The 27,688-nt window shown below is 37.9% G+C and overlaps 1 protein-coding gene across 1 annotated transcript in view; it reads right to left on the bottom strand.

Annotated features, from left to right (window-relative positions):
* Positions 1 to 27,688, bottom strand: part of LOC122805797 (rhodopsin kinase GRK1-like) — a 263,668-nt gene that overhangs the window by 16,158 nt on the left and 219,822 nt on the right. The window contains exons 5-6 of the mRNA XM_044076061.1: positions 25,085 to 25,209; positions 13,962 to 14,163 (exon numbers count right to left, since the gene is read on the bottom strand). Coding sequence (XP_043931996.1) covers positions 13,962 to 14,163; positions 25,085 to 25,209 — 327 coding nt within the window. The remainder of the gene's footprint in view (positions 1 to 13,961; positions 14,164 to 25,084; positions 25,210 to 27,688) is intronic.

Below are 27,688 nucleotides of genomic sequence, written 5' to 3'. Positions count from 1 at the left end.
GCTTAGTCTAAGCTGTAGTCCAGGTGACCTCAGTCAGCCAATGACCTCAAACAATTCTCTCTCACTGAAATGTCTGATGGCTTTGGCTAAACCAAGATGTCCCTGAATATGTGCTCAGACACACAGCCTCCACAAACACTAGGCCCAAATACAAGCCTGAATATGGAAATGCTACAAATATCCCCACTACTTAGAAACAAACTGCAGAAATGTTTCTCACAGCTGAAAAGCAGCAGTGAGCCTTTAAATGAAAGTTTTAAACAGCTAAAGGAGCCTCTAGAAAAAAAGAGTTTAACTGCAACAAGTTATCAGAAACAAACAACCCAACAGATGCTTAATAAAAGTGGACAATTTCCAGTTAATACCTCACAGACATAGTGGTCTTTTATTTATGTATATTCATTTGTTTTGCTGGTTCAGATGACTATGATTTCAAAGTCATACTTTACCTGCGTTTTTTGATATTACTTATCCCCTAAAAAATGCAGATGAAATTATTAAAAAGTCATTATGATTCTCTTGCCAGCTTTGTCCTGCCTTCTCTTTATTAACTTGTCATTTATGACTGGCACCATTAAGTCTTCTCTCTGATTATTTATTTATTATTTATTTATTTTGTTTATTTTATATTTGTTAACCAGGATAGTCCAACTGGATGCATGTCCATTTTCAGTGGAGGCCCAGGGAGAAAAGCTCCAAGTTAGAACATAGAGTAAAAAAAACACAAAAGATACAAATTACACACAGTTAATAGACTCTAGTTGAGCAAGCATGTAAAATATTATACATATTTAAAACAGTGTTGACAAATTGACTAAGCAAGGTAACAATATCAGAGACTATAGAGGAGGTTCTAGTTGGGTTTTCAACAAGGACATATCCAATGAGTTTTAAATTATAACTTGAGATTTCTTTTGAACTGAGTAAGAGAGGGTTCGAGAGTAAGATCAGCAGGTAGAGAGTTCCAGGTTTTGCCAACAGAGTTAGCGAACAGAGAGTCCCTAGCAGAGTTGTTAATTTTGGATGTTTGAACCAGCATTTTATTAGAAGATGGAAGTGACCTTAGGTTGCTACAGGAGTTGATGATATTTCTAAGTGCAGGTGTTTTGTCAGGGTGGTTGAGAACTTTATGGGCAATTATAAGCTGTTTTTACTGAAGTAGGCTAGGCCATTCTAGCCACCCCAGTTGATTTAGGTTGGGATAGTGGTGGGTCCTATAAGCTGTGCCTGTTTCAAATATAGCAATATGGTTATAACAGCTAGATAGTTTGCTAAGAGTGGATTTGTTCAAATTAGTGAGTAGGGGGGAGACATAGAAAAGAGTAGAGTAAATAGGAATGAGCAATAGCAGTCCTAGCAAATGGAGTGAGGAAAGGTTTGATCTTATAGAGGGAGCCAAGTTTTTTGTTAATGGTTTTGATAGTTTGATTGACATGGATATCAAATTTGAGGGATTTGTCTGTTGTGACATCTAAGAGTTTGGTTTGCACGCCTGGGAATATAATTGTGCCATTATTAGATTTTATGGTAAAAAGTGATGAGGAAGACTTACAAGAGGGTGAGAAGAGAAGCAACTTTGTTTTGTTAGGATTTAATATCAGCTGATGGTTAGAGAGCCAGTTTTCAACTATATTGAAACTATTCTGGGTTAATGTCATTAGATCTGTCAGGGAGGTGGCAGAACAAATTAAGGTGGAGTCATCGGCATATTGGATGCAGGTAGCATTTGGGATGAGAGAGGGAAGGTCATTAATAAAGATTGAGAAGAGAAGGGCTCCTAGTATGGAGCTTTGGAGGACACCTAGTGGAACTGGTAGATGGGTTGATAGTTTGTCCTGCCATAGGATGTTCTGTTGTCTACCACACAGGTAAGATTGAAACCGTTGAAGTGCACAGCTATTTAGTGACAATGCCTTAAGCGTGTGGATGAGTAATTGGTAGTTGACTATACTGAAGGCCTTGGAGAGATCTAAAAAGAGGGCTGAGGAAAGCTTGCTATTATTTCAGTTGTGATTAATGGTGTTAGAGAAGGATAGGAGGGCTGAGGTGGTACTGTGGTTTAGCCTAAAACCATGCTGAGAAATAGCCAGCAGTTTATTCTGAGTAAGATAAAGCATAAGTTGTTATGGACACACTTTTCCATAATTTTAGCCAGTGGTGACAGAATGGCTATGGGTCTAAAGTTTGACAGTTCAAAGGAGCTGCCTCCTTTATGGAGTGGTATTACATAGGATATTTTCCATATGGAAGGGATGGTGGCTTCAGATAGTAATTTCTTTGAAGGAGTCAAGATTTGTAATAATATTTGCAATCTTGGGATCAGACTTTTATAAATAGGGTACGGCAATATGACTGAACAAAAGGGCAGTCAAAACACAGTCACCTCATCAGTACAAGCTACATAGTATCATTTTGCCTTTTTAAGGATATTTTATTGTCTTGCCATAATACTTGTTTGTTTGAGCTGATGCTTTTACACTGACTCCCGGGGGTTTACAGGTAAATCTGTGGAATGGTATACTATTAAAAATAAAGTTAAAAAAAATCCAAAAAAACATTGTCTAACTTGTTTTGACAAAACTTGCCTAATTCCAGCCTGCTACTTAGTGTGTGTATGGGCATTAATACGACTTAAATACTGATAATTGGATGTTAAAAATGATTTAGCACTTCCAGTATAAAAAAGATTATTTGCTTCTCATCATGTCTATGTTCATTTTAGAATGGTATGCTTCCACAAACCTCCTGTGCTTTATTATAGTCAGCCATTAACAATGAGATCTCTTTTCAGATTGTCAACACTGATCTTCATTCACCTTAATATGCTTTATCTGTAAATTTAATTTACTTTAATCTTTCTAAACTATCTTCCATTGTCACAAAGTCAAATAAGTGGCACAGCCTTCTGATTTTATTTGAACAGTTTAGCCCTTTTCCTACATGTGTTAATTGATCTATCAGCTTTACTCTCTTTGTTCTGGTGTTACGTCCTCAATTTACAAGTCTAACATGCACCCCTCCTTGCAGATACACATCTTCCAGTCTCTCATGCACCAAACTCAGATCTCATTCTAATGTATTCCTACTTGGGCCAAACACATTTGCACTTTTTGAACTTTTTATATAGACAACATTTGTATACATTTCCAAAATCTTTAATGACAGGAAATAACAGTCTTGTTTCTCCATAGTATTATATACAAAGGAATACATTTCTTAGAAGGATATCTTATATTGTCTGAATAATTTGAATGCATTGTATTTCCCTGATAGCATGGGTAAAATTGAATTTTACAATGTAAACGGGTAAACTGAAGGAAACCACTATGCTTGAATGGTCAGGGAACATTGTAATACTACTAATACTCAGGTTAAATAGGGTTTTATATTGAGTTGGATGGTTTCTTTATACTTCCAGAATGGTGGATAGTGTTAAAAGCCTTAGTTAAATTTACATAATCTGTTTTGACAAAGTAATCCTAATCTACTGCTTTTTGTCTTGTTAAATGCTTTTATTATATGTTCAGGGGTGATTACTGGGGTGTACTGACTGGATGTTTTGCACTGAAAAATTTGAAGGTGACAGAGGAGAAAAATTGCAGCTGGATTATCAACAAGTAGGTCAGCTATATCCTCATTGTTTGAGTGGGTGGTGGCATTGGAGATAGGCTTGGTCACTGATGGGTATTTTAGCATGCAGATGTTTTGTTTTGTTATTTAGGGCTATGAATTTTTTTACTGCAAAGTTCATTTGCAGTTGACTTTCAGCAGAAGGTTTTGTTTCAAAACTTGGTGTATTTATATCAAATAGGAACATGAGCCTGTATGCAAGAGTTGACATAAGAGTATAAACTTTGGGTAAAAGTGACAGTACTATCTACAGGTTCATAAAGGGGGTGTTGAATCTTCTCAAGTCATTACCAAGCATAAGGAAACTAGCCTTAGAGAAGTCTCAAAAGATAGCTGGGGGATCTGACCTGTACTGAGACTGTATATGCAAGAAAACAGCATAGTGATTGCATTTGACCAATGAGGGTTTGACAATGGAAAGGATCGGACAGAGACAATGCTAGTGAGGATAAAGATGAGTATGGTTGTGCCTGTAGTGAGGACGGGTATTATTTGTTCAAGGTAGTCTGCATCAACAAAGTCATGGAATCACTGATCATATTTATATGTAGAGGTATAGGTGTCTCGATTTATGGAGTAATAATTAAAGTGTCATATAAAGGAGGTATTTGGTTTGATGGGGAAGGAATCTAGTTTATTAAGATATTTTATATAATTTGATGACATCATGGATAGCATCCTGCAGTTAGCTAGGATGTGAAATGATGTTGAAGGAGGCTGAGATCACTGTCCAGGTCAATTAGTCTACAGATGATGACATCTTGGGTAAGACACATATGTAGGTTTATAGGGTCATAGATTAGTACTAGGCTAACTGCCCTTGTGGGCCATTTTAAGCCTAGCTGATTACCCCATGTGAGAATCAAACCCTGCACCTTGTGTCTGTAAGGTAAATACCTTAACCATTATGCCAAACACCTACTTTTCCACATCATAAACCAGTTGTGTTTGCTGGGCTAAATGAGTGAAAGGCAGAAAAGTGAGGTAAAGAGAGAGTGCTGCTGCTACAATGTGCCGGGTTTCAGTGACAACACAAATATCCAAGGACTTGAGAACATTTTCTTATTTCAGCTCCTAGCCCTGAGTAACATTATAAAGATATTTGCCAAACTGGAATTTGTATTTACTAGTTTGGTAGCCTGAGTAAATAGACATTGACTAAAAATAGCACTACATAGATTGGAGAATGTCTTTGGCAGTATGCAAAAGCCCTTAGGAGACAGGTACAGGCTATTCCTGGAAAAGCAGATGGGACTGACTTCCAGCTGCCCCAGGCTGATGCGCATTGGTCCTCCCCCTTTCAATGGCACTAACAAGTAAGCTCATTATTAAAGCTAATTATCTTTCAATTATATTCTGGAATCCTTCTCTGTGATGGTAGGTGTAGAGGTAAGTGAATTGAAGCTCTTAAATACATGGATATATATTGTGAATCTCTATGTAGTAATAGTGTACTTTTAATATAAATGTGCAGAATTGCCCACTTAAGAATAAGTCTGTACCATAATTCACTGTGAGTGTAAAGCTGTTGGGCTAACATTGTATGACCATGTCATATTCATACTTGGAATGAAGGGACAGAAATGTCCTGGTAATGTGAGAAATTTTAGCATTTGAGATGGAAAGCAGAGTTGAGTAAAATCTTCAAAACAGTATATGCCCTACTCTTCACTTTATAGTATTCTTCACTAATGGGATCTCTTGCCAAGGATAGCCCAATATCCAGCCAATATACCAAAGCCTTAAGCTCTTATAGGTGCCATATGTCCCATGTATGCTCCCCACACATTATGTAGGGCATAAAGATGATCTACAGATGCAAGATCTCAGAAATGAGAAAGTTCCAGGAGGAACAGAACACCTTGAGGGACAAGGAGGAACATATGCATCCAACAGGAAAAATAAACAAGGAAAAAGGGAGAATGGGCCACTCAGCAAGGTGGGAAAAAGAAGATAGGGCAAGAGGCAAAGCAAAGAGCAATGAGGGAGCAAATACTGCAGGTGTGAAAAGCAGAGCATCTATAGTTATGGTAAGAGTTTACATAAGTGTACTATATCCTCCTATATCACTGTTGCAGTATTCATCACTAAGGAGAGAGTACAAAAGCTAAGAGGAAGGCTGGGAGGAAGAAGGCACAGAAAAAACACACCACAAACCCATGCAGAATAACCCTGGTAAAACCTGCCCTGGCACTGGAAATGACATCCAACTTGTAATGTTTAGTGAAAGACTGAACAGAGGACCAAGTAGCAGCCTCAAGATTAGAATTGGTATCCAGACCCTTGAAGAAAGCACCAGTGGAGGCAACTGTCCTAGTAGAATGTGCCTTTACAGACAGGGAGAGATATCTGCCATGAAAAGAACAACAGAAGGCAAGGCCTCAGAAATCCAGGAGGAGGTTTGCTTAGAAACAGCCAAATCCAAAGTCCCAGATGAAAAGAAACAAAAAGCTGCTCAGATTTGTGAATAACTTATGTTTTGTCTAAATAATATCTGAACTTCCTATGCAAATCCAATCCACTGGCAGACTGCGGAGAAGGAAAAAAGGAAGGTGGATGACTAGAGTGGTAAAGGGACAACTCATTGATCACCTTGAGTATGGAAGGAGGATTAGTATGAAAATACACCCTGTCTCTATGAAAAACTAAAAAGACAGGTATAGTCATGAGAGCCTGGAATTCAGACTCTCTCTTGGCTAAAGTTAGGGCTAAAAGAAGAACAGTTTTCCCAAGTGTAGTGTTGTAAGGAAGCTGAGAAAGCAGTTTCAAATGCAGCCTGTGTCAATTTTTAAGTACAAAATTGAGGTCCCAAGAATGAAGAATATGCTTTCTGGAAGGCTAGATACAAAGGGCACCTTTAAGGAATTGCTTGATCTTAAACCTAGAGGCCAGATAAGGAGTCAAATGCAGACAAGCAGAAATTGCTGACAGGTGAGCTTTAACTGAACAATATGCCAACCCAGCATGGAGCAGTTCACACAAATAGGATAGAACCAGAGAAACAAAGAAAATCTTTTCCATTTGGCCATACATGATTTTCTGGTAGTGGTTTTCCAGGCCTCCTGGAGGACCCAAAGGACATCCTCAGAAAAGAAGTACCTAAAAGAGATCAAAGACCAATCACCTAGTGTCATTTAAAGGATGGACAAATGAGGATGGATATGAGACCCCTTGTCTTGTGTGAGAAAAACCACCCGGTGAGGTAACTTTTGGTGACTATCCTTGTCTAAGTTACAAACAAGGTGGAACTAATGCTGTCAGGGCCAAAAACGAGGCACCAGCAATATTTTGGTAGAGTCATGCCTGATCTTGTGCAGAACTCATGGTAAAAGATGAAGGTGGGGGTGTACAGAAATATCCCCTTCCAAGGAAAAGACAGGGCATCCACTTTCCAAGCCAGACAACTTGGGACTCTGGCACTGAACAGAGGAAGTTGTCTGTTGAAAGGGGAGATGAAAAGTTCTACCTGAGGAATACCCACAAGTGAGCAATGTTGAAGAACATATCTGTGAAGCATCCATTCATGAGCTTGTGTGCTAGACCTGCTAAAAAAGTCTGCCACTAGATTGTGCTCTGAGGGAATATAATCTGCCTGAAAAGTCACTTGATACTGGATAGCTAGATCCCGGACCTGAAGAGCTAGTCTGCACAGAAGATAGGACCTTGTGCCTCCTGCTTGTTGGCATAATTGTGGTATTGTCTGTGAAAACTTTGTAGGGCCCAGGATGAAAGAGGGAATATAAAGCCTGTAGAACCAGAAGCAGAGACCTCATCTCCTTCATGTTGATATGGTCTGACCTCTGATGATGAGCTTGAGACAGGAAAGAAAAGGTACCAGGAACTCTAGGGAGTGGCAATGTTAAAGAAACCAATTCAAGATACCACTGAAATTCCCTCATATGGAGCCTGGTGAGAAGGAGCATCGGTATGGTGAAAGCCATGAAACACAGGACCCTGAGAAAATTCCCTGGCCATGGTAGATGCCAGAGGAAGAAGCAAATGGAAAAAGGTTATCAGAGACAGAACCTGGGGGTAGGCAGAGATGTCAACATGGGAACTATCTGAAGCGTACAGCAGAGGAAAATATGATCCTGGGAAGGTGTCAGAATGGATTTCTGGAGGTGTATGGTGAACCCCAGACTGCAAAACAGACAAGTAGCAAAGCTGAGTTCATGAAGTAGACTGCTGGGAGAAGGAGCTTGAATAAGCAGATTATCTAGATACAGAAAAATCTGAATACCTCAAATCCTGCAAAAAGCAATGACAGGAATGAGGCATTTGGTGAATACCCTTAGGGCAGTAGAGAGGCCAAAGGACAAAGCAGAGAACTGAAAATGCAAAGAAGAGACAGAGAAATATAAAAGTTTCCTGAAAAGAGGATGTATGGGGATGTGAAATTAGGAATCCATGAGATCCAGAGACATCAAAAAGGCCTGCAGAAGTAGAAAAGGAAACAATGTCTGAAGAGATAACATCCAAAAGGAAGGAATCTTGAAAAAGGTGTTAAGTGAAGAAAAATCCAAAATTGGTCTTCATATACACAGCTTTCATGGGACCAAAAATATTCTGGAATAAAATCCTTTCCCTACATGGTTTGGAGGCACAGCTTGGATGGTGTCCTGATCCAAAACAGAGTGAAGAACCTCTGATAAATGAGAGAGCTGTTACCAAGGAGGATGAGGAATGCCTGAAAAGTGGGCAAGGGACTTCCAAACCATGAAATATCCCTGACAGATAAGAACAAGAGTCCAAGGTTATTCATAGCCAATTTGGAAGAGACATTGAAAGGCAGAGAGACAAGGGAACGTGACATACGGGAGTGGACATCAAACTGTCAAATAGAACAAGGCTTGTCCTGAAAAGACTGTCTCTGGGAATTAGGAGTCTGGGCAGACTCAGCTGGAGGAGCATGCCTAGAACCCTTCTTACCCTTAGAAGGAGGGTGCGCTTTCCTACAAACAAAGGTAGACTTGGAAGGATAGTTCCTCTGAAACTTAGTAATAGGAGAAACAAACATATGTTTCAGCTCCTGTAAAGTTTTGCCCATGTCCAGGAAGGATTTAAAAACGTCAGCAGCATCAAAACCAGAAACACTTTATTAATCCAAAGGAGTATCCAAAAGTTTGTCCTTGATGTCATCAGACAAAGTCTAAACATGAAGCCAAGAGTAATGCCTCATGACTGAACCAAGGGCAGCAGCCCTGGAAGAGTCATCAGCTGCATCGTAGCTGAATTTGACTGAGAAGCCAGCAACTTGCAAAGTGGAGCCCAGCAGCGAAAAGCCAATGCCTTTCCCTCAGAGTCAGGAAGGTCAGAAACCATATTAGAAACCTGAGAAAGAAGTGCTAAAACATATCTGATCGTATGAGTCTGTCAATTAATAGCCCTAAGGGTCAAACTGGTGACAGTGTTAACTTTCATGCCTAACCTTTCCATGACCCTACTATACTTATCAGAAGGCAGCAGCTTGGTGGAGGGCAACAACTTGGATGACTTGTCAGAAGAGACTGACACTACAGAAGGCTCAGCAGAAGGGAATTTATAAAGAAATTTGCATCCCTCATTGATCTTGTAGAACCTATCCAGCTTTTTTTTCAGTGCAGAAGGCTGAGTCAGGGGCTACAGAACCTGATGAAAAGATATCTTAAAGGGCAGCTAGAACAGGAGGAACAAGAGATGGTTTGGCAGATTACATCTGTAGGAGCTCATAATACCTTTGTTGAATATCAGATACCTGGGAACAATTTGACTCAAAATAGTCCATCAAGTGGGCAATGGCATCCCCAAAAGAGAGCTTTTCCAAAAAGGAGTCTGGACTTAAGGAATCCTCCTCCTCCTCTGAACCATAGTACAAGGAGAAAGGGACTTGGGAAGATTAAGCTAGGAATTATTCCCCTGAGTTCAGATCCTCATCTGAGGAATCCAATTCCCTAGGCCTCTTGACTGGAGTGGAAGAGCAGGAGGGAGAGGAAGAGAGACCCCTTGAGGTAGAGTCCAGGCCATCAAAGCATTAAATACATCACAAGTGAAATCCTCTCAGTCATGTTGTGGATCTTTCAGAACAGGGGAAATATACTTTGTTTTTCATTTCTTCTTCTGAGGGATGTCAGCACAAAGCATCTTCAGAGGGTCAGACCCCTGAGGCGATTTTGTAATAACTGTAGAAATTTCTTCCCTCACTAAAATCTAAGTAATCCCCCTTGGTCCTTCCGATATTATCAGCTGAGGTTCCCCCTCAACAACAGGTACAGATGTTTGAGAAGTCTCAGAGGATGTGTTAGAAGCCAGATACATGCCATTCTCCAATGAGGTTGTGGCAGAAGAATCTGAAGCAAGCTGTGGATGGTCTTCATGGCTTTCACCAGCCTCTAGGGAGATGTCTAGTGGAGGCTGGATAGGCCTGACTTTTTTGACCTTTTTCTTCACAGTGGGCTGGCCCTCAGGATGGGAGGATTACACCACAGCACTCTGAGCCAACAACTTTAAGACACTGGTTCTCCAGATATACGGACAAAGAGAAGAGGTGACTGCAGAGGATTTTAGGCACTAACACCTGGTAGGTAAAACACTGTGTAGGATCATGGGAAGCAGCTAAACAATGTCAACAATGGTTGTGTCAGTCTTTATGGGGAATCTGCCTTCCACACTGACATTTTCCCTTTCTGGGTGACATGAACACAACAAACAAATAAGAAAGGGATGGGAAGAAACCACAACAGTGGACTTATCTGAAAAACTTCTTGGTAACCAGCACAGAAAAGGGCAAGTGATAATGGCGTTTGAACTGGCAACAAAGAAGTTCTGAGTGCTTGCATCCATACATCACCCTTATGCCCTACACTATGCATGGGGAGCATGCATGTGACATATGGCATCAATAAGTGCTGAAGGCTTTGGTATTCTGGCCAGACATTGGGCAATCCTTGGCAGGAGATCCCTAAAGTGAAAAATACTGCAACAGTGATAAGGAAGGACATCTGAATGTTACCCTACTTTTTCTCTGCTTTGCGAGTGGTTCGTTAATGTGACACAATTAGGAATCATGTCTAACATGTATATTGCCATGGCAATAGTAATGTACTGCTCTTGTCACTTAAAAGGCTTTTACTGAATCATTCTGGTGACTCTCATCTGTGATGGCGGTGGTAGAAGTTATGTGTGTACAGACTGCATGTTATTGCTAGGCTGAGGTACAAACATCTACAGTGCCATGCCTAGGAGGTAATTGTGGTTTTGGAAGTATTTTTTAAGCATCTCAACACAGGAAAGTTATGTCTGTCTTGCGATATATTGATGCGGTGTTAATATTGGTACTAGTGACCACTCCGTATGAACAGGTTTTTCTTCTAGTGATAGTAAGCATGTGTATCTTTTATTTTAGATTCATTATTATTATTATTATTATTAGTATTTTGCCTCCACTGAAAAAGGGCTGTTCAGCTCAGTCGGACAATCCCAGTCAACAAATGTAAAATAATAAATAAAATAAATAAAATTATTTGGCAACAGAAAATGGCTGTAGGCAAGCAAGTGAAGTCTGTAGACTGACTGAGGGTGCCTTATGTTAGAAAGCTGTCAACAGACGGGGCAGAGATAGACTAAGGACCCATGGTTGATCAAGAAAGATCTAGTGACATATGTTGTGTAATATTATGGAGACTTATTTCTCTTGGTCTATCCAGATTGGAGGGGGAGTGACATGATATATAAAGGGACAGAGAAATAGTACAAAATGGTGCAAAAATAGTGCAACACAGTACACTAGAGCACAATGCAGTAGTTATGCAATATATGAGGGGACATTAAAAACAGCTGCAAAACAGTACAAAAGCGTGCAAACCCAATACAATGCAGCACAGTCAGGACAGTTACAAAACAAAAAAACAGTGCAGCCCAGTAGAATATAGCACAATACAGTACAATATTAAAAGGCACAATATGCTACAGCTCAATACACCTCAACAGACCTCAGTGTAGTGCAGCACAATGCAGTACAATATTAAAAGGCACAATATGCTACAGCTCAATACACCTCAACAGACCTCAGTGTAGTGCAGCACAATGCAATACAGTACTATAAGGCACCACTGAACAGTAAGGTGTGCACTTTGCAGCAAAATAAGCTAAGTGAGGGTCAATAAAGTAATAGTGTAAGAGTGCTTGAGCAGCAGGCAAGAATAATCAAATGCAGTTATCAATTTATTAGTATATGACTAAACAGGAGTGATGGCTGCCAAAGTACAATATTCCAGAATATATCCATGCAACTGACTCCTAACTTCATAAGGCAGTTAACACAACAGGCAAAACTTAATAAAATTACATTCAGATAATACACAGGACAATGATTTACAAGAGATGTAATGTACCACAGATGTGGATGCCTTGACACATTACTCAAGAAATCAACAGCGGATTCAGATTCCACCATATTAAATATGGTGCAAGAAAGTAGAATCTCTGTGATATTATTATTGCAAGGATACAATATAAAACTGCATTAAACAATTAGTTACAACAAGGATAGCATATTGCACAACAGTAAACAATCAGCTAATCATACCTCTCAACTGTCCAGATTTTTGCAGAATGTCCAGATATTGACCTCATATTTTTGGTCTGTTCCTCAAAAAAATTGTGTTTTTCTGGCAAATTATTGGAATGATCTGAGGATTGAAGTCACTAAATAATGATGTATTTGAGTTTCAGACTTCAAATCCTTCAGAAATACACATTAACATAAATCCTGTCATTCTAGCAAGTTTCCTCGGCTGGAGCGGCTTCTGTGTGGAGCCTGCATGTCCTCCCCATGGTCGAGTGACATTTAAAGACATGCAGGTAGGTAAGTGCGTGAATGGGTGTGCCTTCTTTGAAGGTTGGGCATCAGGGCTGGCACCTCAGCACTGTAAAAATCCACTGCCAATCATTAGCGGACTGGAGTTCTGCTGTGGAGACCCCTAACCGGGAAAAGCCGAAAGACATTCTAGCAAGTTTCCATGTTTGTAAGAACAAAATTTAAAATATGTGCCTATTTTTGGGCCTTTGTCCCCCATTATGTCAGGCTTTGTCTAGAGTTCTAACAGAGGTATGGCTACAGTGCAAAAATACACAACAGACAATGACAACTAGAAATGTTAATTCCAATGTCACTAGTGAGTGCTGCAAACTTCTGCACAAAAAAAAAAAAAAAAAAAAGAGTGCAGCACACACAGGCAAACACGAGGGAGTACTTGTCCGAGGAATAGGTAGAAGGAACTAGGACTGTTACTACTGTAGTATAGATTTAAGTACTGCATTGTGTATTCCACAGACCCACTGCACAGATGTTGTGAGAATGTTTTTCAAGACAAAACCATAAGCAGAGTTCAAGGCAATTTTGTTGTGCCACAACCGAATACAACAGAGCACTTATGTCTGCAAACACACCAAGTTTACAGCAGATAAGCTGCTCTGGTGGTGTAAAGAAAAAAATCCTGGCTAATTCCCAGGTGACACAGGTTCACTTACTAGCATGGGTGACTGATAGAGGAGCAGCAGTTGAATGGATAAGTTTGCTAATCCCGGGGGAGGGTGGTGCCTGGGTGCCTCCTTATGACAATTCTTGGTGGAGGCTGGGCCATCACTAGAAAGGAGGCATGGGTGAAAAGGTGGATAGTGGGCCTGGCTGAGCTGCTGCAGATATGGGTTGATATGACACTCAGACTACATGCCCACCCAGATCATACCATGTTACCACAACAGAGGGGGGTTGGGTAGGTCCTACAAGAAACCCCTCTGGATAGATGTTTTGATGTTCTGATGGACCATCGGGTTTAATTTTTCAAAATGTGTCGGGTGCCAAGATCCCAGACTGAAACACCCTAAAAATGTTTTACCAGCCACTGAAATTGTAGCAACTAGCCTGTACTCAATCAGCATCTCCTCAGCACTGCTTGGCATGTCACATGACAGACAGTTTGCACCTAGAACAGCCACCCATTTGGTCCCACCCTAGTTACGATAATGGAGATCAGCCATTTTGAACATTCATTCACAGTGATACAATGCGTGATCAATAAAATGCCTGCCCTGACCATTACCATTTTAGAAGAATTAAACACTCTTATCAACTAAGAATAATGACATAGACTACATTGGTCCTTAGTGTCAAACACAGTAAAAAATATTTATGTAAAAATATAGATGGTCTACAGATAATAGTGAGATTAAATATTATTCGTACATTGTAGCACTGTGCTACTTTTTACATATTATAAAGTCAATGCACAAACACCTTTCTACATCACTTCTCATTATACGAGCTCCAACATGAAAGTAAACAATTCCCTTACCTGCCTCCAGCCGACCCCAGTTGATTTTCTGAAAGAATGGTTGATTCTTTATATCTGTGCAGTAACCATCCTTGAACCCAAGTCTCTTGGCAGGATCCTTAACCATGAGGCCTTCACAGACTGCCTTACAGTCACTGCTGAATTTCTCAGAGTACATTACTGGATCATTCAAGATACGTCGTGTTATCTCTTTAAGTTCTACCTGTTTGAGAAAGGCAGAGTGAATAAATGAAAGTTTAAGCCTACTGCCTTTGTAATACCTGACCTGTAGAGCAGCAAGGGTATGATATATTATCTCTGACTTTACTATCTGTCTATCTATCTATCTCTCTATCTATGTATCTATCTATCTATCTATCTACACATCCATCTATCTAGATATTTGTATATCTATCTGTCTGGCTCTCTGTCTAAAGCTATAATATGATTTACTTCATTGTCGTCTGCAAAAACAATGACTAAAGCCTATATGATCATACATTGAAAACTGAATGAGAAATTGATCTACTTTGTTTAAGTTGGAGGGAGGGTCACTGTCTCCCCCAAACAATCCAGTGCAGGAGAGCTTATGCCTCTCTTGTACCCTTCTATGATTCTTCAGGATAACTGCTCTTTTGGTTTTTCCCTTTAATTTCTCCAAATATTTTGGATTTTTAATACCCTGATGGGAATGGACCTCATTCTTAAGTCAAAGTATGATTAAAGTTCACGGAATTAGTATTGTTTCAGTCTTTCATGTCAGCCAAAAGTGCTCTTTGCAGCACCTGCAATGTGCCCAGTAATTACTCCTTCTGCAATTCGTATGGAGTTACATGGATTGGTAACATATCTAATTAGATTATTGGTAACATATCTAATTAGATTATTTTTTAAAAGACCCATTGCTCCTACTACTATTGGAACTGTCTGGGTATCTTTCTTCCACTTTGCTCTCATTTCTGCCTGCAGATCCTGGTATTTTATGACTTTGTGTCTCTCTGTATGCAACACACTGTAGTCACTGGGTGTGGTGATTTCAATGATCAATGCTACTTTTGTCTTCTTTTCATGGACCACTATATCCGTTTTTTTTAGCATCTATCTTTTGAACTGTTGCTAACTGGTGATCCCATATGATATAAACTTCATCATTTTCTATGATGCTTTGTGGCTCATGTTTCCAGTGTTTTTCAGCAACTTCAGTACCATAATGTTTGCACAATCCATAGTGCAACAGTCACATTATTAAGCTTTTCAGGATAATGTCCATCTGCCAATAGTATATCACAAGCAGCAACGAGGTGTGTGACTGCTTCCAATTCAGTTTTACAATACCTACATTTGTTTTTTGCTCCCACGTGTTTAATGGACTTTGAAAACCAGCACATATTTAGCCCACTATCTTGGGCTGCCAATATTAACCTTTCATCTCTTGGTTTGCATTCACCTCTCCTTAGCCATTTCTGCATTTGTTCCTGATCAACATGAAGTTTTTCCAGAAGTTTTCTATACTTGCAACTATATTTATGCATTTTCCACATTTCTTGCCTTCTCATCTGGTCCCTCACCTTATATTCTTTCTTTTGTTTTTTTGCACATTCAGTTGCTGCCTGATTTTTATCTACATCTTGTTTGATTTCCATTCCCACTTGATGCTGATATGCTTCTGCTAGCCTAAGCAGGGGAAACCATCTTAGATTTATTCTCTTCATGTTTTAGAACTTTCACTTCATTTTGATGTTGTGAGGTCAGCAGATATGTGTGGAGTCCCACGACTGCGGATCTATACATGTAGTCAGTTTCAAGGAGGCCCATCCCTCCTTCGGAATGGGGAATATATAATCTTGGTATGCACTGATGTTTTATAAATCATTTGGTGAGCATGAAGCATCCTTCTTGTTTTCCTATCTAATATATCCAAAACGTTTTGGGGCCAGTAAGTCACTCCAAAACTGTAAGTTAGGACAGGAAGAGCAAATTGATTTATAGCTTGGATTTTGTTCCTAGATGTCAACACTGTTTTCAGGATTAATTTAAGTCTTCTACAATATTCCTTACTAATTTTTATTCACATATGTTCATGTTTTATTGTTGATCCTTCAATTCCCACATATTGATACACTCCCTCATGCTCAAGTTCTTTTATATCACATTCTTGTCCCAAATTCCTGCTTTAAAGGTTGATTTTGCAAATTTAGCAAGTCAAATGACATTCTTATATCATCTGAAAAGTTTTGCCAACCTGCAGTTGTGCTTTCAGTTCCTCATCTGATGAGCTATACAGTTTTAAATCATCAACAAAGAGAAGATAAGTCTTTACACTTTGTTGTTTTCTAGGAGCCAAATTATAGCCACGGCCTAAGCTGTTAATTAGACAGCATAATGGGTTAAGGGCAAGGCAGAACAGCAACAGTGACAGAGAGTCACCCTGGGATATCCCCCTTTGAATTTTTATCCCCTGGATAATCATTTGTCCTTTATCATGGCTTAATTGCAAAGTAGTCTGCCACTGTTTCATGGTCACTGTAATGTAGTCAAACAGTGTTGGGTATATCTTATACATTTTTAAGCACTCATTTATCCATGAGTGTGGGATACTATCAAATGCTTTTTTGTACTCAATCCATGCCACACTTAGAGTCTTCAACTTTTTATAGTTCTCCACTATGACTTTATTTAACAACAAAGGATTCTTTGTTCCATATGACTTTCTTTTATTGCCCTTTTGTTCTACTGCCACAATTGAGTGTCTTCTAAATGACTATAAACTCTGTCAGCATCAATTCCCATGTGTAGTTTATATGTCATTGAAAGGCAAGTTATTGGTCTATAATTTTTAGGTTAGCTTAGAGGTTCACTCTTAAGTAGGAGCATTGTTTTTCCTGTTGTTAGCCAGGTTAATGTATGTTCAGGGTGTGCATATAAATAGTTCTTACTCATGGCTAAATCTTCATGCAAAGATGTTAATACTTTTACCCAAAAGTTAGGTGGTCCATTTGGGTCTGGGGTTTTCCAATTAGAGACTTTTCTTAACTTTGTTTCAATCTCTCTGGCTGTTACTTCATCCCATTGTATATCCTGTACCTTTAAACTTCTTATTCTTTCTTTTACTTCTACGATCCATTTAGCATCTTTGTTATGTTCCACAGGATCTTCATAAATACTTCTCCAAAATCTGTTTCTTCTTTTTTTGGTGGACTTTCAGTTCCTTTTACCTTGTTTCGCAATTCTCTGTAAAACCTTTTTGGGTCATCAATAAATTGCATATTTTGTACTTTTCCTTTATATTTATCTGCGTATCTTCTAAGTTTTGCCACCTGTGCTGAAATTTTTAGTTTGTTATTTGCGATAGTGCATGATAGATCCTGGTCTGTTCTAATACAGCACATTGCTTTTATCACATCTATCTTTCTTAGTATTTCTGTTGATCTGTTCCCACTTCAATGGTCTCCTAACAGTTACAATTCTTGTCTTAATTGCTTTATAAGTTTCTCTATTCGATATTTTCATGATGGTATTTGATTTTTTCTCCCCTTCCTTTCCCTCACTACCCTGTGTTCCTGTGGTAAAACTTTATCAGTTATTAATTTAGCTGCACAGTAATATATCCTGTTTACTTCTGTTATATCTCATGGGTTTCTATGAACAGTCCTAATTACTGTATTCACTTGTTTTATCAGACATCTAACTTTTTGGGTTTTATTGACCTAATGCAGTCTATTTCTTTCATTGAGCTTAATAACTATGTCTACTGGTCTATTGGTTTTCTGTATATGTGTGTGGATATAGATATAGATATAGATATAGATATAGATATAGATATAGATACAGATACAGATATATACATATGAGTATAATAGCTATTATCAACCATTCATAAGAGCAGACACTGTTTTTCTGCTGCAGGTAGCTTTTCATGTGAGATCACTCTACAGCGGAGTGCAAGAATGTGCTCTTACTCTGCTATAGTATCATCTTGGAGTTAGTATATATAGTTAGTAGGGGGTGTGGGAGTTCAGGGAAAAAATATTTAAAAAAATTTTTTTTTTTGCTTATTCGAACATTTTAGATCAGTTTTTTTAAATGCTCTTTTGAGTGCTCACTCTGGTCACTTTAAATATGGTGGCCTAGAAAAGTAGTTTAGAGGTATGTGGGCCATACCTCTCAACTGTACAGATTTTCACAGAATGTCCGCATTTTTGCCTCATACTGTTGGCCTGTTTCTCAATAAAATTGTGGTTTCCTGGCAAATCACTGGCAGATCATTGAGGGTTGAAGTCATAAAATAATGACAGACATTTGAGTTTCAGACTTCATACCCTTCTTAAAATTCATGCTGATGCAAAACATGTTATTGTAGCAACTTTCTGAGTCTGTCAGAGCAATATTTAAAAAGTGTCCCTATTTTTTGGGTCTTTGTCCCCCCATTAACTATGGCTTTGTCTAGATTTCTTGCTCTAAGAGGTTGACAAGTATGGTATGAACCCATATAGGAAATTAACTCAGATGCAAGGGCAAAGATGTTAGAAGAAATAAGGGAGAGCTGTGATATAATGTTTACATACTGCTGAGTATTTAATATATTGTATGGCTCCTTTGAGTATATGAATGATGCATGTATGAATCTTTGCCTTATGCTTTAGAACATGATTTAAGGGGATCACGTGACCAGCTCATATGCCTGTTAATAAATGTAAATACATAAATAAACAGCTCTAGCCAGAGGTATTTAAATTAGATTATATTTTGTTGTTCCTTAATTCTAAAACTAAAGGTCAAACTGATTGTTGCCTGTTGTTGGAAATTGGGAAAGAGTTACTGTGCTGCCTAGATGTTTCTGTTACTTTTGTGTTTTTACCAGTTTTTCTACCAGAGTCCTACTTAAAAAGTAACATCACATTCAAGTGTAAAAGTCTGCTGTACTAAGAAAAATTCTGCCTGAAATATGAACGTTTTTATGTTGAAGTTCGGAATGACTTGTTTAATTAGAACTTCTTTTATTTTCTGAATTGTGTTTACTTGTCAATAAATCTGAATTTTAAGTAACAAAACTGATCCCAGGGACTTCTTTGTTTGTCACAAGCCATGCTTTATACTACACTGGTAAAGAATATGGGCAAAAATGATATTACAGAAAAAACCTGTGCTGTGCTAAAGAGCTTGCTAATTACTTTGGGTGTAGCTGGCTCTGTGTGTCAGACTAATTATTGTGCATACTGACTATGGATGCTGAGTATTGCTAGAAAAAAATGGAGAAATGTTTTGGGCGTTAATATAATTTAGAACTGCCCTTCAGGAAAGAACGTATCAGCATTTGGTTAGCCTGTTGGAGAACTGATTGACATCTGGTCAGTTATAAAGAAAGATGGGCTGTCACAAATCAACATGTGCTAAGCCTTCAGCAGCAGATGTCCAGTTTGATGACCCAGCTCTCCACCATTTGAGATGTCCACAGCTCCAGTACTTACCTGAAAAACTTGGACCTGGGTAAGACACAGAGACCTAAGTAGTTCTTTATAAAGACATGTAGCCAGGGATGAGTTAGTACAATTACTGGACTCATGAAATAGTATTACCTTGGTGAAAGCACAACAGATTTCAATCATAAACAACTAGTAAGCAGAAATATGAACTGATGTATATACAAGGATAAAAAAAAGGAATGCCTTGCTAAACAAGTAGGAAATGCGGCCTCTCGAGTAAAGTTTTACATCTTGTAGGCTTTGTACCTAATTTATCTCATGATATAATAACTGGCCAAGACTGATGTTTTTGTTTATTTCCTTTGTTAACTGGGACAGGTCAAATGAGCCAATACTCAGGCCCCCTATCAGAGCGCCATGAAGAGAAAAGCTCTAGTGCATACATATATGAATAACAAACACAAAAGCAATAACAATAATTTTGCATTATCTCAGATGCAATAAACATTTAAAAAATTACACACAAAGATAAAGCAAGAGTTATAAATAGTACAGATAATTATACAATTCTAGAAATAGAAATAAAGTGTTAATATATAAAATGCAACTTACAATTTGTATGTGCAATTTCTGACAATTGAAATTGTGCTCATTTATCTTGGAAAAGAGCAATTGAGAAGTAGAAGAACTTTTATGACTCAAAGTTAAGCAGAAAAGGAGCACCACTGTAAGTGAGATTTATGACACCAAGAAAAGTATAGTTGATTTGAATGTTAAATAAGAAAACAGTAAGAGGTAAGCAGTGGGACAAGAGGTAGGTATGTATGTTAATGTAGATGGAGGAAAAAGGATTTAGTTTGATAGGATTGCATGGGATTAACAGATAGGATATGTATTTTCAGTCTTAATTTTGGTAGAAAACATTCAAAACCTAGTTTGTAATATTGGTGCTGCATGCAGTGACATTGTTTTTGCTTAAGTAGGACTTTAGAAGATGCATAAAACGTACTCATGAATACTGAGCATAGTCAGTCGCCTGCATGGTTGATTTGGAAGTGGTAAATATAAATTCTCGTTATGATCTAAGAGGCCTAGTTAGAATATAAATTTAGACAAGTTCTTGTGAAGGTTGATATTTGTTTAGTTTGTAAACAATGCTCTGAATAATTTTTACTGTATGAAAAATTAAATGATTTTGTAGACTAAGGCAGTCAAGTTTAATTAATACCAAAGAGTGATGGGTTCTGTTAGAGACATATTTTTTGTGAATGATAAGTATAGATGAAATGTACAGCAGAGCTGGAAGAAAGAGTGCTTTGGCATTAGAGAGGAGAGCACATTTTATTGAAAATTGTTTGGCTATGTACACCATACAAACATTTTTATGAGTCTTAGAAACAACACAGTGTGCATCTTGATCAAACTTTAGATGTCGGCTAACAGTAATACTTTCCAATTTGATTTTTGATTTTTGCTCAGTTTGGTTGTTTGAAGCTGAAAAATAATAATGCTGTACAGATTTTGTTCGACTGGTATTGGGGTAAACAGGGTAAGCTTAGTATTTTTAGGATTTAGTAGCAGGTTTGAATCTGATAGGCATTTCTCAATGTTAAGTAATACTTCCCTGTGTAATGGCTTGACATTGACTTCAGGATCTGACTGAGCAGGTAACTATGGCAGCATCATAACAGTGAATTAAAGTAGCATTGGGCAGGTGTTCATGCACGTTATTAAAAAATATGTTGAATAAAATTGGTCCTAGAACGGATTCTTAAGGAAAGTCTGCCATGGCTGACTTAAAGATGGACTATACATGTTCCCACTGAACAGCCTGAGATCTATTCCATAATTAACGATTGAAACACTACAATGTTTACACTAGACTCTAGATAGCTAGACAACTAACTTATTATTTTATTCATTTGTTAATCAAATAAATATAGCTAGTTTAGGAGTAGTAAGTGCTACACTATGTCAAACAGTTTTTGCTTGATCAAGCAGTAATGCAAGTTGTCCCTAGTTATTAACATGAACTTTTTCTAGGACAGAAAATAAAGCTGCTTCTGTGCTAAGTGTCAGACAGAAGCTGTGTTGAGTAGGAGGCATTGTTATTTTGTAATAAGTGATTTTTTTTTTTGATAATGGAAATAAAACAGGAATGGTTCCGAAATTTGAAATGTCAGCAGTGGTTTCTGGCTTGTAAAGTGGTTTTAGATATGCCAGTGTTCAAACAGAAGGTATTATGTAGGTCAGTCAAAGATCAGTTGATATGAATTGCAATATGGTATGCTAATTCTCCTGTAGCTTTTTTAAGGAATCTTCACCAGGTAAGTTGCCTGGTGCTAAGGGAGTTGGTTTGATTTCTAATAGCAACTTTTCAATATTGTCATTAATGGATTTATATCTCTGCATGGGTATTAATTGACTAAGCTGTCTGAGTATGGTGTATACAGAATCAATGAACACAAATTCATTCTACAGGTTATGTTATATAATCAGTTTTATGTAGCAGTAGATTTTGCCATTTTTACTGAAAGTTAATAATTTGTTTGTGTTAGACCTTGTATTTGTTTGTTTTCAAATTCCTAAAGTAAGTAATTTTGTTACTTTCACCATTTATTAAATGAATTTGAGTATGTTATCGTTGTATACTGCTTACAATACTGAACGTCTTGTGTTCTGAAATGCTGAGTATCTTAAGATCATATTTTATTGTGTTTCAAATATTAGCCATGGGGTATTATAATGCATCTTTTTATGAATCAGTGTCAGGGACTCTAATATGATAAAGAAATATTTATCATCATGTGGGAGATGTTTCAGAGGAGATCAGTTATATTGAGTGAAATACTGAGTGTTTGAAGTTTTTGTTGGAGAATTTAAAACCATAATGGATTTATATATGTATATTATTGTGTTCCTATATAATTTAAAATGGATTGTGGTCATTTAAATGTTCTAAAGTGCTACCTCATTAACAGAATTTGTAGCTGATGTTAGGATTGAGATTTGAATGCTTTGTTTGCTGTTTGAGTGATCCGTCATGCTGGGATGTCCCAGTAATTACCAAAATATTGGGTTTGTTCTGATCTATGCATGATGTGTAACTCTGTAATTTTATTACAAGTTTTTCATGGACTGATATGAAGAATTTTTATTCCATGTATTTTGATGTGTTTGCAGGGTTAGACTGTATATAAGCAAAAAGAATGTGATGGTATTTTAGCAGCTTAAGAATGTGATGGTATTTTAGCGGCTTGTGGTGCTATGAGAGATAACACACACACACACACACACACACACACACACACACACACACACACACACACACACACACACACACACACACACACACACACACACACACACACACACACACACACACACACACACACACACACACACACACACGTGGTTGATGTAAACTCTACCGAATACACATTTCAGTGAGAGAGATTACTGATATCTACTTTTTGTTTAAATCCTTGCTTTTCATTTTTAATAGATTTCAAATGTAGGATCATTGACTGCTTCTTTTCTGTTTGGGACATGTCAGCAGTTATGGTAAGTTGATTTTTCTATTATGCTGAAACTTTCATATATTCTGAATGTTTAAGCATAAGGTTGAGAGTGTGTGTATGTTTGTGTGTGTGTGTGTGTGTGTGTGTGTGTGTGTGTGTGTGTGTGTGTGTGTGTGTGTGTGTGAGCAAGTATATGTGGATTAGGGTTAAAAGGCTAGAGAAGGGGATAGCTTTTGCATTGTGTATGTGCTTGTCTGTGAAGGTACTGGAGTAGATGTGTTTCTGGATTAGGTTTACAGTAAGGGCTAGGTTAAATTTACCATTGTACATATGTGATGATGTATGTGAAATGTGTATATGATTGTTTTCTGTAGTAGTATTGGGGTTTACTAAGGTAAAGTAGAAGGTTGGGAATAGGGGTAGTGGCAGATCTAGGATTAGGGTTACCACACATGAGCAATTGCTGTATGTAGATGTATTTGCATGAGCCATCTCATCCATATCATTTCATGAAAATAGCTAGGTAGACCTAAAGGGTCTATATTAAATTGTTGACAGCTCACAATGTCGACTCTGAAATGTTCAACACCAAAATGTCGAACTAGGAAAATAGCGAATAGCCATATAATCGATTTCCTTCTAACGGAAAGAAATCGGTTGGCCGTTCCTTGACACCTGCCCTTTCCCTGAGTGTAGTGCGGTCTCGGAGTTAGAATATTTATTTAGGGTGGGTGTGGGGGGGCACAGCCCTGCATGTTGGGGAATGTGGGGGGGTGAAGCCTGCCACTTAAATATATTTGTTTATGTGTGCCATTGTTGTTTGGCCAACTGTTGGAAAGAAATCGGTTATATGGCTGTTCACTATTTTCGTAGTTCGACATTGTGAGCTGTCAACAATTTAATATAGACACAACCTATACTAATAATCTCTGCAGGTCACAATATTGCTACACCTCTGGCTGGGAAAGGTCTCTTGTGGTAGCATCTCACCCTCAATCCTCCACCATGACAGGAGGACTAATGCTATTCCATCCCTCACCATCTTGCCAACTTTCTGATGTCGACCCTCCTTCCTAAAGCTGGATCACTAATGATACCATTACATGGAGTCCATGTCTTTCAGTTGTCTCCTGATTTTAGGGATGACCCTAATTTGACCTAATTTTTTTCTCCTTCCTTCCTTAATTTCTGATTTGTTGTAATAAAAAATGATCATAGAAAACAAGTCATGCCATATTTTTCAGTCCATAACATCTTATACTCCAGAAAAATGCATGTTAATGGAAATTATGTTAGACTAACAACATTCTAACCAAACAGTGTCAATACTTAAAATATGTGTCTGATTTCGATTTAACAGGTAAAGAGTTTTGAGATGCACTTCAAGATGCAGTAGGGCAGGTTGCAAATCATGTAGCTTGACATAGGTTACATGATCAGGCCAACATTCCTATGAAGACTTCCTGTCATACGTCTCTTCTGCTTTGGGAGAAAAAAGAAAGACACAATACACTGTATTCATTTTCTGTAATTCTCCATAGTGGACAAGAACACCAGCCACTTTGCAACTGCCTGGCAAACTACCCTGATCTTCATATTGTTTTTTTGCTTTGCAAAGAATCAAAATGACATCCAATTTATAACAGCATGGCATACAAAATGCTCCATTATAGTCTATTACAATTATATCCTACTGATAGCAGAACCACATCCAAAATGCTTTTTTTATTGTTTGCTAGAATCACATCATGCATACTGATAGCAGAGTGAAAACTATATTGATTCATTATAGTTTGGTATGATTACAGCTTTCTAATATCAGAATGACATTCACGATGCTCCATTATAGATCAATTTAAGTCTGGTGCTGGTACTGAATTATTTGCAGTTTTTTTTTTTTTTCAAATTAAGTTTAAAATGATGTCCCACAACATTTAAGGTTTGATAGTAGACTGAAACATCATCAGTTTTCTTTTAAGACTGTTCTGCAGTTCTGTACAATATCACCTTACTTTTGAGTTTATGCAAACCTTCTAGTTTTACTAAAAAGGCATTACAATATGTTGTCAATCTTGTATGACTGATGAATTGTACATCTGCAGGTTAAACCTAATCAGTTAACTATTGTTTTAATAGCCTCAAGAAAATATGTTAGTGCTTAACTGTTTTACAGCAGATTCAAGAGCTTGTAAGTACGTACCTTTTCCCCACGTGTTCGGAAGGGGCCTTTGGCAGCTATCATCTCATACAGTGTAACACCTAAGGTAAAGTAGTCAACACTCCATGAATATTCTTCCCCTTTCAGCAACTCTGGAGCCATGAAGCCTAAGATGAAAATAAGAAAACTAAAACAGAAATATTCATTGCACATCAGCCACTGTTGTACATGAAGATACTCACGTACGTCAAAAAACTACTCTTATCTAGCTATCAACTTATTTGCTCAAGAATTTTGAACAAAGCTAAACATGAAAGTGAGGTTAAGGCCCAAAATCAGAGACAAATTTTAAATATTATTTTACTCAAATTATTTTAAAATATTAAATACATGAGGTTTTACATCAACATTTATTTTCTGAACAATAGGAAGTATGGTATTTATGTGTTGAAAATCACCTTCATGGTGGCTTCTTAGTTAAAAGGAAAAACTGATATTGGTGGAAAACAGGTACATAACTATCCAGGGAAGACCCATTGATACAGTGGCAATAACAACAGCATGGAATGTGGTGGGTCCTAGCTTCAATGCCTAGACAGAGGTCAGAGTTTCCCTTTCCTGTTGAGTTGTTAAGCACTAATATCTGACATTATTTCCTGACAGTAATTCTCATAAAATCAAAAATCAAAAAATTTATGAAGGACAGGTTAAAAATATGTCGCAAAATCAGGGACTTTCTGGAAAATTCTAGCCCTTTTATCTCACAATGATTTTTTTTTCTTCTTATGAGCATATTCCATCCCAAATTAATGCCAGGATTTTCTAATCTCAGTGATTACATTACTCTTGCATAATTATTCATGCCTTTTGAAGACACTTATATTTGGAATTCATATATCAGCACTCATCTACATAGTATGGGAGTAGTACCCGCACAGTAGAAGCCACAGTCTTCTACACCAAAGGGAAATTATGCTACTAACACTGCTTTCAAATTCTATAGCGCAAACAGTGACTGACATTTTCTAAACAAAACAGTTTCACTTTGAAAATAGACAGCATGAGCAACAATAACCTTCTCTTCCCTTGAAACTCACAGTTCCTTGAAAATGTACTGAAACTCATAATTCCCTGAAAATGCTCTGAAACTCAAACTCAGTTCCTTCATCAGTCTGTTAATTGGTGTAGATGATTTGGCCTGTTGTCGCCACTGAAGCTCACAATTCCTTAAGCAGTCTGGCAGTTGGCATAGAGGATTCAGGCTCTTGTCTCCTGTAATCAAGTTACAGGTTTTGAGCCTGATTAAGTTAATTGAATAACCTGCCCCCTTAACTAAGGCACTATGCACCATACTTTTCAAACTCTTAATAATGGGGAGGGGACAATGGCACAAAAATAGGGACAGATTTTAAATATTGCTCTTTTTAACTTAGAAAGTTGATAGAATAACATAATTTGTGTTAGCATGAATTTTCTGAAGGATATGAAATCTGAAACTCATACGCCATTATTTAGTGACTTCGATCCTCAGTGATTTGCCAGAAAACCACACATTTTATGAGAAACAAATCAAAATATGAGGCTAAATCTAGACAGTTGAGAGGTATGTTACACATACACACATATACACATATACACAAACACACACATACACACACACACACACACACACACACACACACACACACACACACACAAACACAATCACAAATGCACATGTTCTCATACAACAAAGAACGAGCGGCTAGTTTAAATTCCACACACCCAGACCTTCTCTCTCTCTCTCTCTCTCTCTGTCTCACACACACACATGCACACACACACACACACACACACACACACACACACACACACACACACACACACACACACACACACACACGCGCACACACATTTTGTTTGTTATACAGCAATGAACAGAATGGCTAGTTTAAATTCAACACACACACACACACACACACACACACACACACACACACACACACACACACACACACACACACACACACACACACCTTCTCTCTCATACAGCAACAAACAAGCACTTTTTCTCTCATACAGCCACAAATGGAATGGCTAGTTTAAATTCAACTCATGTCTGTCTTACATAAGTGTGGAATGCATTTACATCTGCATGCGCATACATGTATGTATGTGACACATGCATCGTTCTCCTTAAAGGAGAAGATGCCACCACCATAGTGTTAAAGAAGAAGTGTTTCTTTTTTTTAATTAATTAAAAAGTTAATGTGGAAGCACCTCTGGCCAGTAGGTCCCCTAGCCTTCAGGCCCAAGATGACTGCTTAGGTCACCTACTGCTTGATCTAACTCTGCCCGTAGTCATGTTGAATGCAAATTAGAGAGTCTGGGGGAGGCAAAGACTGATTAGACTTGTGTGCAAGTGTTTTTGATTGGCTGGTAATAGAACATGTGATAAACTGAAAGGCTGCCAGCCTAGCTAGATAAAATTTTGTAGATAATTCTATGTCATTGTAAATATTAATGTAATCCACAGGCTTGTTTTACAAATGTAAAGAGAACTATATGTTATGATTAAACTATATGTTGTACTGAGCTTCAAAAATGTAACCACTGTGTACACTGCTGGAAGAAAGCTGTTAAGTAAAGAATTACAACTGTGTGTGA

Source organism: Protopterus annectens, chromosome 7.part0 (genome assembly GCF_019279795.1).
Source record: "Protopterus annectens isolate FY-2018-M chromosome 7.part0, PAN1.0, whole genome shotgun sequence".
NCBI classification, from domain to species: Eukaryota; Metazoa; Chordata; order Ceratodontiformes; family Protopteridae; genus Protopterus; species Protopterus annectens.
The sequence above is the reverse complement of the archived record's forward strand: the minus strand, read 5'-3'. Positions and strand labels throughout refer to the sequence as shown.